The following is a 15,444-nucleotide window of genomic DNA, read 5'->3' on the forward strand; positions in this document are numbered from 1 at the left end:
TTTAAACAAGCAGACTCTGCTGAGAGCCTGGCAGTTTCTGCCTCCACCCCAACCCCCACTCGTCTGCACAGTCAGAAGCAATGAGGCTTGATTTTCCCTGGTGCTGGGACCGTGAGCTGCTAGGTCCGGTGAGCAGCTGGGAACGCTCCCCAGGTGTCCCTCCTGACTTTTTAAAACATGTGAATGTGCGTTCCAATGGCCTGCTGCTGCTGCAGCTGCTGCCACCACCACACCACGTCCTCTCCACCCCTCCTACCTGTCTGGATGAGTATTTCTTCTTTATATCTTTGTTTTCTGGACTTCTATGCAGTTTGATTTTCTGGAACTTCTGGTTGTTTCTAGTTTTGAGGTACTTGTATTCCTTCTTAGTTGTGGAGGGAGATGCAGCGTGTCTGTCTACGCCTCCATCTTGGCTGGAAGTCTCCATTTACTCTTACAGTGCGCTAGTTTTGATCAAAACTGACCAAATTTCCCACTCTTGCTGAATGTCTGTATGTACAGGATGCTGGGCCCAGATCCTGCTCTACTTTTCACAACATTGTTATAAGACAGGTACTAGTTTATCACCTTCTTACAGGCTGGTAAACTAAGGCACAAAGAAGGTAACTTGCTCAAACTATGAAAGCTATTAAGTGGCATAGCCAGTATTGAAATTCAAAGGGTCTAGCTCCATAATTCCCATTCTTAAGTTGTAAATGAAAACACTGTTTAAAAGAGTAACAGAAAAAGTGGGAAGCTACTTCTGATAACCTAGAAAGTGTTAAAGAAAGAAATTAAGCCACAGAGGGTCTTAAATTTATCCAAGAATTTAAAAAAGGGAGTGCCTATGGAAAATAGAACATGGCTTATTATTTTTTTTTACTATTATTATTTTTACCAATCTGTAGCTTTAGATATTTGAGAAAATACTTTAGAAGGAAGTTTATTTCCTCCTTTCTTACTCAGGTGGTGTCTCTATGCTGAGTCTGAATTAAGGTTTCCAAATATAATGCCAGTGCACCACACAGACAACAGTGCTCTAATCCTGGCAGGTGTGGCTCAATGGACTGAGTGCCAGCCTGCAGACCTAGAGGTCTCTGGTTCCACTCCCCGTCAGGGCGCATGCCTGGGTTGTGGGCTAGATACCCATTTGGGGGTGTGTGAGAGGCAACCAATTTGATGTTTCTCTCTCACATCGATGTTTCTCACCCTCCCTTTCCCTCTCTCTAAAAATAAAATCTTTAAATATATATATATAGCCATGCTCTAAAGAGCCGGGTAATAACAATTACGTTTTTGTCACATAAAGTGTTGCCAGCATAAAATTCTTTGAATAGTAAAAGCTAAAAATAGTGGTAGATGTGTATGATTTCCCTGGTTGATATTTTGTTTTATGCCTTTTTTTTTGCTAAAATCTGCTATTTTCCTTCCATAATGCCAAGGGACGTGTCCATTACATCATCTTCAACATTTTACTTTTCCCAAAAAAGTTAGTCCAATTCAGGCTATATATTTCTGGCAAGCCAATTTTTAGTACTTTGTGTAAAGCTGAAAGTCAAACAAAAGGTAAACAAATATGACACCTTCTAATTCTCCTTGGCTTACATATTAGGACACAGAGATTTTGGCATTTCGTTTTCATCATGACATGTGTCAATTTAGCAGACCAGATTAGATAAGGAACTTCTTAGAATGAGCTCTTCTGAGTCTGAGCTCTACCAAACATTAGTGATAACTTCATGTTTCCCTTTTTGGCTTTGCTTTCGTCAAAATTACTGCCTCAAAGGCCCCTTCAAGTACCTAAGAGACAAAAATATTTTCCACTTCCTTCGTGTTTTTTTTTTAATAAAGGATTAAAAAGTACATATTCCTTGACCATAAAAAGGTATGAATAAACATAAAAAACGTATATACAGGAATTTCTGTAAATCAACCTTGTCCTTTGTTAGTACTTGTGAACTTTTCTGAGTATAAATGACAAAATTGGACTAGCAGAATATCTGAGAAAAAGCTTTTAAGTTGGCAGCAATTGTTAAAGAAACAACAGTTTAACTACAGATGAACAGCCACGGATTGCCAGCGATAAGAGTCACAAGCCTGAAACCTTGGAGTTCTGCGATCTAATTTTGATGTCATGACTGCTTTCTAAGGATTTACTGTACAAAATTAGCCTCAATTTTTTTATTTTATAAACTGTAAAATGAGAATTAAAATAATTGTTCACTACTACTATAAAAATCATGACATTCCTATTAGAAACACTATGACATTTATAAACTGATTGAACAAATGACTACCTTACAAAAAACTGCTTAGGTTAATTTACAAACATACTATGTCTAAAAAAACAAATGTGAGTAATAAATGATTATATTTCTTGATAGTGTATGCTGATCATTTTCAAATAGAGGGTTGTGACCCACAGGGAAATGCTAGAGTAACACCAGAGAGAGAGAGAGAGAGAAAGAGAGACTAGAAGAAAGTTAGCTGAAGGCTACATGTTCCCTGGTGTCAGGAGGAAAATATGCACATTCTGAAAGATTCTAGCAGATTTTGGCAAACAGAGAGGCAAAGAACAAAATATCAAACGGGGAAAACTCTGGTATCTACCACTACTTTAAGCTTTTGCTCTTAAAAAGTGGACTTTTTAATCTCCCATTCTTGCCCTGCCTGTAACAGCCACTCACTCTTAAAGGTGCACCTTTAAGAGCTTTATTTTTAGAGGAAGGAAAAATGGGGAGCTATGAGATCCAAGGAAGATAAAAAACGGGTGCAATAAATATTTTCTAGAGATTTGGAATAATAAAATACAACTTGTACTTACAATTTGAGACTCACGAGCTTTAGGAAACATTTTGGCAACATTGAGCCCATCAATGACGATATCAAAAGGAGGGCAGTGTTTCACAAAGTTCTGAAATCTCTTAAGTTCCTAAAAAAGAAAAATCAGACAAAACATTAATAAGAACAAAGTAAGAATTTTAAGATAAACATACTGCTATGACGTTTATTATCATTTTGGGAATTCAAAACATCTTTCTCTTAAAATGCACACACATAAAGATATTGTACTTTCAAAATGAAATCTGAAAAAGCCAGCCTAATAGATGCAACTGCATATAATTATCTGACACACCTTATAATCTCATAGTGCTTTACACTTCATAAAGTACTTTGTCACACTATTTCATTTGATCTGTAACCAGCTAGTCAGTCTGCAAAATTGACCCGCATGACAGTAATGATGAGAATGAAATGTCAAAAATCACTATGTCCTGTTCTGTAAGCCAAGGAGAAGTAAACCTCAGCTATGCCAGCCTACCAGTGCAACTGTGCTGAAAGAATGAGGTTACATAATTTGTAGCTCCTCTTTTGGCATCAAGAAGTTTTTGTTTTTCTTATGGCTATTTTGAAGAGTTGATTCATCAATTCATTCAACAAATATTTGTTGAGCATTTACAATGTGCCTACCAGTTACGAAAGAGACAAAAAACCCTAACTTAATGGAAATAAGAAAATATTTTGAACTAAGTGATAATAAAAGATTACATGTCACAATTCATAGAATGCATTAGAGCAATACTTAGAGAGAAATGTATAGCTTTAAATGCTTATATGGAAAGAGAAAAGGTCTAAAGTCATTGATGTAAGTTTTCACCTTAAGCTAGAAAAAGAAGAGCAAATTAAATTTCAGAGAAAGTAGAAAAACAAAGCCAAAACTATGAAAATTCTTGAAGAAAACAGGCAAATTCTTCACATCAGGTTCAGCAAAAATGTCTCGGGAAACACAAAGTCATCACTAATATTCATATCTTGTGCCTCTTGAATGAAGCCACTGAGAAGGACATAATAGGATTTTTGTGGTATTTTTGCCCAAAATTCATAACCTGAATCTAATCATAAGGAAACAAAGATAAACTAATTTCTCAAACTGAGAGACATTCTATAAAATAATAGGCCTACAGTTGGTTGGTTTTTTTTAAGTGGAGATCCAAGAAAGACAAAAACAAACAAACAAAAACTCAAAACCTGAGCTTTTTGTTGCAGATTAAAAGAAATCAAGGAAACAAGACAGCTAAACCCAAAGTGTGATACTGGACTAGATCTAGAAAAGGAAAAGCTTATAAAGGACATTATTGTGACAAGTGACAAACCTGAGTTTCAACTTTGGATTAGTTAGTATTACTGTTATCACTGTTACAAAAATGAAGATATTCAATATTATTAGTCATTAGGGTAATGCAAATTTAAAACCACAGTGAGATATCATTATACACCCACTAAAAGGCTAAAATTTAAAAGAATGACTATAGCAAGTATGTGGAGCAACTGGAACTTTCACACACTGCTGGCAGGAATGGTAAATAGTATAAACACTTTGGAAAACAATTTGGCAAGTTTCTTTTAAAGTTTTGCATACATTTATCTTACAACCCAAAAATCCCACCTTTAGTTAGTTATAGAAGAGAAATGAAAACCTACATTCATACAAAGACTTATACACGAATGTTAATAATGACTTTATTCCTAATTGCTAAAAACTGGAAACAATTCAAATGTCCATTGCCTGGAAATTAATGGGGAAAAAAGGTGGTATATCCAGACAATAGAATCCTATTAATCAATAAAAGGAAATTATTGATACATACAACAACATGTATGAATCTCAAAAGTATTATGCTAACTGAAAAGAGGTAGACAAAAAAAAACTACTTACATACTGCATGATTTCCATTTACATGAAATTTACAGGAAGAACCATACCAACAAAAAGCAAATTAATGGTTCCAGGAAGTGGGGAGAGGGAAGTGACTGTAATAAACACAAGGAAACTTTTGGGGATAATTACCCCAAATATTGATTATGGAGGTTATTATATAATTGCCTGCATTTGTCAAAACTCACTGAATTGTACAATGGCAAATTTTAGTATTTGTAAATTATACCTTAATAAAACTGATAAAAAAAAAAAAGAAAAAGAAAAAATCCTTACTATACATAATATTTTTCACCTTTAAAATAACCATTGATCCAGCCCTGGCTTGTGTGGCTCAATGGATTAAGAACTGGCCTGGGAATCAAAGGGCCATCAGTTTGGTTCCCAGTCAGGACACATGCCTGATGAGGGTGTGCAAGAGGCAACCACACATCCATGTTTCTCTCCCTCTCTTTCTCCCTCCCTTCTCTTCTCTCTAAAAGTAAATAAAATCTTTTTTAAAATAAATAAAATAACCATTGAGCCATATGCATGCTTTTATTTCTCATTTGACTTTTTCTGTCCTTGTCAACTCTAGTTGTGTGGGACAAACCTCTTTCCCTTCTAGTCAGCAAAACACCTTGTTTTAAAATTTCTCTATTCAAATATATTTCTTGCAAATGTTTAGAAAGTTTCAGTTAATACCAAAACTAACTAACTATTGGTTAGAATAGGGATACTATTTTTTATAAAAGGAAAATCTATCAAGGAGAATTAAAACAGTTTACATGTAATATGACCATTTTTGGTTTTACTATGAAAGAATCAAGGGGAAAAAAAAAAACCAAGTGCATTAAGTTTCTAAAATTCAGGTTTCACTAATAATTAACATGAACAAGATTTCTTACTACACTTCCAATTTATCATTTTAGACTCCTCTTAGTACTATTATATTCACCTCAGGAATAATGACAAACTAAGGTATTTCAGTATTACTGGCAAAATGGACATCTGTAAAAATCAAGTTAAACTAGATAACTTATAAAATCCCCTTCCAGTTCTCATATTGTGTTAATAACACTTGGAAATCCCTTAAAATCACAGAATGGAAAAGGATATACTTCAGATGCTTTGTTTGAAAGGTGAGTTGCAAGAGACTCTATGTAATCACAGGATGTGTAATAAAAAATAAAATAAAATAAAATAAATTCCATCCAAAAATTATTCTCCTGACCCACGTCTTCTAATAGAAAATTCCAAGATATCAGGTTGGGTTTTTCCCCCCCATTATTAAAGCTCCACTTATTAAGTACACAACAAGTCTGGGATTCTTTGTAATACTTCCTTCTAGTGGACCTCCAAAGTGCTCATTTTTCAAATTATACAAATTTACATCCATCACTGCAGTCAAAAGCCTCTGAACCATGCTGAAAAAGCAAGACAAAGAAAGAATTGACCTAATGAGATAGCAAACTAACTTTGGCATAGGGTATTATAAATCTGCAACCTTAGCTGTTTTAATGGAGGGTAAATTTAAACAAAAAACAATTATTTCTTTGTAGGGCTACTGCTGAGACTGTGTTTGATTACAGATTGGTTAATGATCTGGTATAGTATAGGAAACTCCACCAATCTTTTGATTTTTTTTTCTTGACTATTAATAAAAGTTCTTAAAAAAAAACAATTTTGGACTTATGGCCAAGATGGAGGCTTAGACTGACACGCTCTGTCTCCCTCCACAACTAAGAAGGAATACAACTACCTCAAAACCAAAAATAACCAGAAGTTCCAGAAAATAAAACTACATGGAAATCCAAAATATGAAGTTATAAACCAGTGGTGCTCGTCCAGACGGGTAGGAGGGGCGAAACCAGGGCCAATAGGTCAGGCTCTGCTGTCGGCGGCGGCAGCAGCAGGGCTAGCGGCAGGACTGTGAGAAACGCCAGGGGAGCACTCCCGGCTGCAGATGAGACCTGTCAGCTCATGATTCTAATGCTGGGGAAGGCAGACCCCCATTGCCTAGGACTGTGAGGCCCAGAGGGTATGGGGTGAGGGGAAGAGGCTCTCCCGGTCTCTCTCAGCAGAGAGTAGCAGCAGGAATCGATCTTGAACCCCCGCCCCCACACAAAGCGCCACAGTGTGGTGAAAAAGGCCGCAGGGTTGTGACGAGTGCTCAGGGTGCTGCACCCAATAGCGTAGGAGGTGTGACAGCCCCGCCCAAGATGGAAAAATAAATGAAACCAGTCAGAATGACAGGAATAATGACTGAAAATACCAGTCATGAAGCTAACCAAGCAGCAAATAAAGGAATTAACTGATGAACAAATAGAAAAACCTTCTGAGGTTCAGTTCAGAGCTATAGTCATAAGGCAGCTTACAGAATTAACAAAAGATATAGAACACGACAGGGAAGGAACGAAGGCTAGCCCTGCTGAAGTGAACGAAAACACATATGAGACAAGTGATGAGGAAACGAAAATCAGAGATCAAATCAACAAATCCGAACACAGGAAAGGAACGAACAGTCAACCAGTGCACAAAAAGGAAACAAAAAGTGAGGAATATGAGGACAGGCTCAGAAACCTCTGGGACAGCTATAAGAGAACGAACATTCGAATTATAGGGTTGCCAGAGGGAGAAGAAGAACTAGAAATTGAAAAATTATGTGAAAAAATAATGAAGCAGAACTTCTTAACTTGGGGAAGGAAATAGACTTACAGGTCCAGGAAGCACAGAGAGTTCCAGAAAAACTGGACCCAGGGAGAACCACTCCAAGACACATTATAATCAAATTGTCAAAAATTAAAGATAAATAGAGAATCTTAAAAGCAGCAAGAGAGAACAAAAGGATTATGTACAAAGGGGTCCCTATTAGACTATCAGCTGATTTCTCAAAGGAGACCCTGCAGGCAAGAAGGGACTGGCAAGAAATATTCAAAGTAATGAAAAGCAAAAACCTACAGCCAAGAATACTCTACCCAGCGAAACTGTCATTCAGAATAGAAGGGTAGAGAAAGTGCTTCCAGGACAAAGTAAAACTGAAGGAGTTCATTAGATCCAAACCACTGTTATATGAGATGTTAAAGGGACTGGTTTAGAAGAAGGAGGATCAAAACTATGAACATTAAAATGAAAACTGTATCACAACAACCAACAACAGAAGCTAGGGAATCAAAACAAAGGCAAACTAAGTAGGCAACGAGAATGGAAAAATAATTATAGGTATGGGGAACATATTGGGGGGAGGTCAGTGGAGAGGGGGAAGAGGAAAAGGGAGGGAGATGATGCAGGAATTAAGAAGCATAGTAGGAGGGAGTGGACAGGAAGAGGTTGAGAAGAGCTATATGCACAACCAATGGACATGGACTAAGGAGGGGGGACAACTGGAGGGAGGGGGGTCACTGGGTGGAGGGAAGCAGAGGGAAAAGAAATTGGGACAACTGTAATCAATAAAACATATTTAAAAAATAAATGAATAGGAAAAAAATACAATTTTATTGAGATACAACTCAAATAACCATTCAATTCATTTGTTTGAAGTGTACAGTTCAACTCACGGGTTTTGCAACATCACCACAATCTATTTTTAGGACATTTTTGTCCCTCTAGGAAGAAACTTGACCCTCATCTGCAGTCAATCTCCATCCCACCACCTACCACACAGCAACTACTAATCTACTTTCTGTCTCTATAGATTTACCTATTCTGGCCATTTCATATAAATTGAAGAATACAAATGTATCGTCGTCGTCGGCAGCCGTCCGTCTCGAGAGACGATGGTGTAGCTTCTTAAGAGTCTATCTGCACCACCAAGAATGGTTGTGCAGTCCGACTCGGGAGTGACACGGTATCTGTCTCCTCCAGTGTTGTTGAATCGACATCTTGCGATGACGCTGGAGTGTCCTCTCCAGTGAAGCTGAAGCTACAGAGCCTGGGCAGGGTGATATGGAGGGTCTGCTGTTGCCCATGCAGCAGACCCAATACAAATGTATGGTCTTCCGTGATTGACTCCTTTTACTCTGGTTAACATTTACCGAGTTCAATCCATGTTGCAGCATAAATCAGACTTCATCCCTTTTTATCTTTATCCCTATTTATCTGATAAATGGATAAAATGTGATGTGTCCATATAATATTCTCTCATATGGACATATCACATTTTATCCATTTATCAGTTTAAGGACATTTAGGTTATTTCCACTTTTTGGCTATTATGAATTATACTCCTATAAACATATGTGTACAAGTTTTGCATAGATGTATAACTTCACAGAAATTGTAAATACTATTACTTGCAACACAGGTTGTTTATTTAAATGCTTATAGGGAACAAGCAGGCAATATAAATAAGATGAGCCAAGTCTAAGAAAACATAACAGGACAAGCAACATGATAAATAGTAAATGGCGCAAGTCTCATTTTCTAATATTTGACAGAAACAGGTGAAGACTGTGACAAACTGGAGCACATACTTCCCTTAATATGGAAGCAGCCCAGTACTCAGTCTAGTTAATTGTCACCACACAAAAACATAGACTCAGGGTTAGCAGAAGTGGTTTACAAGGGAAGTGAAAAATCTGGCATTCTGAAATATGTCAAATAACTTTTTTGTTTTTTAAAATAATTTGTTTAGTTTATTTATTTATTTATTTATTTTTAGAGAGAGGGAGAGAAACATCACTGTGTGGTTGCCTCTCACCCATGCCCCCAACTGGGGACCTGACATGCAACCTAGTCATGTGCCCTGACTGGGAATCGAACCAGCGACACTTGGCTCGTAGGCCGACACTCAATTCACTGAGCCACAGCAGCCAGGGTTCTCAAATAAGTTTTTCATGAGAGTGAAACACAAAAAAGCTCCAACAACAGCAAAAAAATATAGGCTAGATTTTATCCTTAGGCCATAAGTTTATAATACAGTTACTTGGTCAGTCAACAGATGTTCATTAAGCACCTATTATGTGCCAAATAATGTTCTAATTCCTAGAAACAAAACAGTTTAAACAAATGCCCTGCCCTCAAGGAATTTGTGTATTAGTGGAGGAAATAAAGCAAAATCAAGGTAACAAAACAAAATTAATTTCAGATTGAGAAAAGTGCCTTGGAGAAAAATTAAGAGGAATAGGTATTAGCACCACTCTCCTTAACCCCTCTCTATTTTAGATGTGGTGAAAGGAAAAGGCCTTTCTAACGAGGTGACATTTGAACAGACCTGAATGAAGTGAGGAAACATACTCCCTTTGGGGGAAAGAGTTCTAGGCAGAGGAGAGAACTGCCAAGGCCCTTACTAAACACCAAAGTGCTTTGCATGGTTAAGGCTAAACAGCTAGGCAATCTGGAAGCTCAAAGAATAAGTATAAAATCTTGATGAAAATCAACTCTTGCATATTACCACAATATGGGAAAGAGTCAATATATGTAAAATCAATTCTAAAAGTTAATCAAGTTTTCAATTTGCTACCATATTCAACTTATTAGAAACAATGAAGCAGAACTCATATCTGTTCTTTTGTGGTTGGTGCTTAATCACAAATGAGTAGCAAAATTATCCAAAGATGTGCAGCAATAAAGAGAAATAAAAGAATGACAGAGCTATATACACTACAGATGACAAGTGAGCCCTAAAACAGAGGTGATCTGGCACCTGCCCTCAAAGGGCTGGCTTTATAATTAGAAATAACTCTAACAACATATATGGCAATAAAACTTGACTCTTCTATTTATTACTCTTTCTACATTAAGCAAACAGATTAAGCAACTGATTTTTCTCAACAAACAGTATAAAAAGAGCCATTAAAACCTTTTTTTAACCTTTCCATTTAAAAGAGGTTAAACGCTTAAGTTTTCTTGGAATGATAGTCCATACGTACATGGATGGTTTACTTCAATTCTGAGACTTTGATAAAATCTCACCAAGAAATTCAAAACAGATCTCTCATTTATTTTTTTTTTAGTTAATGTCTTGTTCTAGAATAGCAACCAAGGAGAAAAAGGACGTCTACAATAATGTATACTCAAAAACTTTATGTCATAAAAGAAACAGTGATTTTAACATGTTAATTATACTCAATGTACTGAAAAAAATCAGATAATACATATTTTCCAAAGCAAAGGGATGTTAAAATAACTGACTTTCATGACAGCGAATATGGAAAAATAGGGGATTACCAGCTATTTTGGTTGGAAGCACTTCTTTTAACATGGGAACAACAATTTAAAAAATGCATCTCTTCATCTAATGGCCAAATTTATGAGCCTTATTCAAGCCAGGGATCCAAATAAATCCTAAATAAAAAGAACACTAACATGACTGCCTTAATGTAGCCAGGGAAAAATAAAGTCACATGTCTGGAAAATGTCACTGCAATCTAACAACTAATAATCTAAGATAGCTTATATTCATTTAACAGAAGCTACGTTTTAGGAGATTTTTTCATTTAGTAAGTATGGCTATAATTCCTATAGTGTACTATCCTATTTTAAAATACTTACAATCTCATCTAAGTTTTCTGATTCCAGTAAGATGAACAAACAAATAAAAACCTTCCAGATACAAATATCTAAAAAGGCTGGATAAAATACAACAAAAAGAATTAATGCATGGCTGAAGTTGAAAAAAGAAAGAAAAATAATTCTTCAAGTGCCAGAGGTGAAGTCAGATCTGAAAATCAGAAGTAAAGAGGAAAACAGGCTGGTTATTAGCAAACAGGGACTTGGCCTTTGATACACCCATGGGAACTGGATAACTATCAAACCTTGGGCCAAAATGAGGGAAGAAACTGGAAGTGAACTCCTGAATAAATGAGGAACCTTTGCAAATAAGCACATTGATTGTCACTCCCGAGTCGGACTGCACAGCCATTCTCGGCGGTGCAGATAGACTCTCAAGAAGCTACGCTATCGTCTCTCGAGACGGACGGCTGCCGATGCCGATGACGATGTCAAAAAACAATATACCAGCTTCTCTATCTCTGCTAGGGATCTAAGTAGGAAAAAAAATCCCATAAGAATAAGAAACTCCAGGCTTATGTCTTACATGGGTTTGGAGTACACATTTAGACAAACTGTGTGATACAAAATCATGACGCTCCACCAAACAATTATATAAAAACTAGTTCTGGTCTGGTATAATTTCTCGGGCACTTGGCAGAAGCAAACACAAAACCTTTCTAGAGAGGTACTATCAACAATTCAGGCAACAAAGGGATTCTCATAGAAAGAGCGAGCCCCTCTAAAACTATACTCATCAAGTTAAAATTACAAAACACAAGAGTAAACAACCCACCATGTGTGAGAGTCCTCGGACACAACAGAAAGATTAGAGCCCAAAGAATTCAGGATAAGGCTAACAGAAAAATCAAAGAGACAATATAAAATAAGTCTGTAACAATAATTACAACATAAAAGAACAATCAGAACTGTAAGAAAAGACAGAGACCATGAAAAACTGAAGACGAAATTTTGAAATAGAAATTCTAAACTTAAAATTCTAAAATAAAACTAAATGAATGGAGGGAAAATCCAAATGTCCATCATCTGGTGAATAAACAAATTGTGGTGCTTTCATACACTGAGACACTACCCAGAAATGAAATACTGATACATGTAACAACACAAACTCAGAAACAGATTTAAAACTACATATGACATATGTAAAAACAAATAACATCATGTTAAGTGAGAGAAGACAACAATGACAAATTATATGATTCTATTTATATGAATTTTTAAAGTAAAGATAAAACTATACAGAGCAGGTGAGTGGTTGCTGTAGCGAGGGAGAGGAGCAGGGACTGACCTCCAAAGGGCATGATGAAATTTTTGGGGGTGGCACAGAAGTATTCTAAAATTGAACTGTGGTGATGGTCACACAAGTGTATAAATTTACTCAAAATCATTGAACTATACACTTAAAATAGGTTGATTTTATGGCCTGTTAATTATTGAAACAATAGGGGAAATCCCCCTAAATGAACGGGTAGAGAGAAGACACATCTGAAGTGAAAAGTAGTACACTGAGGCTAGATCTGAAGAAGTTAATCAGAATGCAATTTGGAGAGATAAAGGGATGAAATGTGAGACAGTAAGAGACAAGGAGAATGTAAAAGCCCAAAAAGTCCAATAGTAATTACTATTAAATCTAATAGCAATTTCAGGAGAAGCAGTATTTGAAGATATAAGGGCTGAGAATTATTTGGAATTGTCTCAAGATATGAAACCTTAGACTCAGGAAGCTCAATGAATGCCAAGCAGGAAAAATAAATACATTCACACATACACATTATGGTAAAAGAGCAAAAGTGAAAAAAAAAAATCTTAAGAGCAACGTGGAGAAGAGGGATGATCTACAATGGAACAAAAACTGGACTGAAAGCAAACTTCTCAACAATAACTAAAATAGAAGCCAGAAGACAATAAATACTATCTTCAGAGTGTTGAGGGAAAATACTAAAATTTATATAGTTTGACAATCATCCCAGTAAACTTTTTTGACAAAGAATAAAAGTTTACTACTGTACTCTTATCCTGTCATTGAAAGAATATTATTCAGGAAGATGCCCTAAAGAAAGTATGGAATTCAATGAGAATTTGAGGGCTGGAGCAACACAGACCTGTGTGTCACTGGCATGCAGGTAGTACAGAAAACCAAAGGAGTGGGTGAAAAGGGACGGGGAGAGTGCATAGAATAGAAGAAGAAGGAAGCCCTGGGAAACACCAAAAACTCAGGGGATAGGCAGAAGACATACTTTATTATTGTCTTCTGACTATAAAAGTACAAACTCAGTTTTCTCTGTTTAGAAAGAGCAATGAGTTTTTAGGAGAGAACAGCAAGAGATGCAAAGGAACATAGCAAAATAAAATATAAACTTAAGTAAAAACAAAATGCAACAGCAGAATTAAAATCTTCACTGGAAGTAATACACTAGACCATGGATTATTGTGAAATGCAGCACAAACTTTGACAAATTCTATTAGAATTCAGAAGAAAAGAACAAAAAGAGAATGTTCAGAGAAATAATGTTAATAAAGGCCAGAGAATAGAGTTCCAACTTAACCCTCACAGGGATGTTCCCAAAGAAGAAAACTACAATAAAAAGATGAGAACTAATCATCAAATCAAAACAAAACAAAAACTTTCCTACGATAAAAAGATCTAAGAACCAAGTGTCGCTGGTTTGATTCCCAGTCAGGGCACATGACTAGGTTGCACGTCAGGTCCCCATTTGGGGGCGCGAGTGAGAGGCAACCACACAGTGGTGTTCCTCTCCCTCTCTTTCTCCTTTCCCCTCTCTCTAAAAATAAATAAATAAACAAACAAACAAATAAATAATTTATTTTTTAAAAAAAAGGATCTAAGGACTCATGAAATTCAGGAAACCAATGAAAAAATTCACAGGCTTCTTCCCCTAAACATTTAATTTTGAGGTTGAAGAAGAAAAATCATATATGTATACAGGCCAAATAATCATAATAACACAAAGACTTTTACAGTGTTTTCCATATGCCTTGTAGATCACAAAAATATGGAAAAACAAGAATTCTAAGTGCTTCCATATATTAACTCTTTTATTCAATAGTATTAGGTAGATATTTCTATTTTCCCCACTTAACAGATTAGGAGACTAAAGTACAGAGAAGCTAAGTAAGTCACAAAATTATAAGTGATAGGTAGGTTCAGGACTTGAAACCCAGAAATCTATCACCTCAGCATTCCACTGTAAATCAGGCTGGGAACCCCAAAGCCAGATCACAACACAACTATGTTTGAAGATGGTGGAGCAGTACTCACATGGACCTGAACCTCCTGGTACATGCCTTGCAACAGTTTTTCCTTCTTCCTGGACAGTACCTATTAAAAAGTTGTGACCTATGTTCTTAAGAAAGGAATGACAATCAAGACTCCTGCCCTTTCTTTTAGGGTACTAGCAAACAAGGAAAGAAATGCAAACACCCTTCAGGAGTCCTTTTGCTGAGAAATCCTACTTGCTTTGATGTGGTCTCCCTAGTTTATTTAGCAACAGATATCCCTCATTCTTCTGCTCCCCACCCCCCAAAAAGACTAATAAGGAGTATTGGGATTTCACCTGAAAAGTCTAATGAGGTATTTTTCAATGCCAAGTCACAACCCATTACTGAGACATGAAATCAATTTAATAGTTTGTAACGAGCATTTTGGGGGAAGTAAACAATTAAAATAGAGTGCAACATACATAGCAAAAGCATGTGAATGTTTTTCGGTTATAAAATGTTATATAAAATTATCTTGTACTTGAGTTGTGGTCAAAAATATTTAAAAGCCACTGGTAATGGAACTCTGCCATATGTACAAAATATGATTTTGTCCAGGAACATTATTAATATAGTTCATCATAGGTCTATAATATTTACCACTTGGAAGTTTATGAAGGGGCCAGAACCCCAGTTCTAAGAATTAGCCCTACCATATATTAAGACATATAATAAAACTATAATACATAATCAAAATTGTGATTATATAGAGATTAATGGATGAGAAAAGAAAGTTCAAAAACAGACCCCACTATAAATGGGAATTTGATATATGCTAAAATTGGCACTCCAATGTGGTGGGGGAAAAGATGGGTAACTAGCTGGGGGGAAAAAATTAAGTTGGAACTACATACCTCATTTAAATCAGAAAAATTCCCAAATGAATAAAAAATGTAAAGGAAAACAACAAAAGTAGTAAGGGGCAAAGGGAGGTTTTTGTTTCTGAGTGTTCATTTTTAATAATCTTATAATGGAAAAGA

At 36.2% G+C, this 15,444-nt stretch overlaps 1 protein-coding gene across 1 annotated transcript in view; it reads right to left on the minus strand.

The window, feature by feature from the left end:
* The window catches only part of PRORP (protein only RNase P catalytic subunit), a 146,258-nt gene that overhangs the window by 91,435 nt on the left and 39,379 nt on the right, over positions 1-15,444 (minus strand). Inside the window, exon 5 of the mRNA XM_090270133.1 lies at positions 2,804-2,911. Coding sequence (XP_090126259.1) covers positions 2,804-2,911 — 108 coding nt within the window. The remainder of the gene's footprint in view (positions 1-2,803; positions 2,912-15,444) is intronic.

Source organism: Furipterus horrens, unplaced genomic scaffold, assembly GCF_987537825.1.
Source record: "Furipterus horrens unplaced genomic scaffold, mFurHor1.1.pri manual_scaffold_3, whole genome shotgun sequence".
Lineage (NCBI taxonomy): Eukaryota > Metazoa > Chordata > Mammalia > Chiroptera > Furipteridae > Furipterus > Furipterus horrens.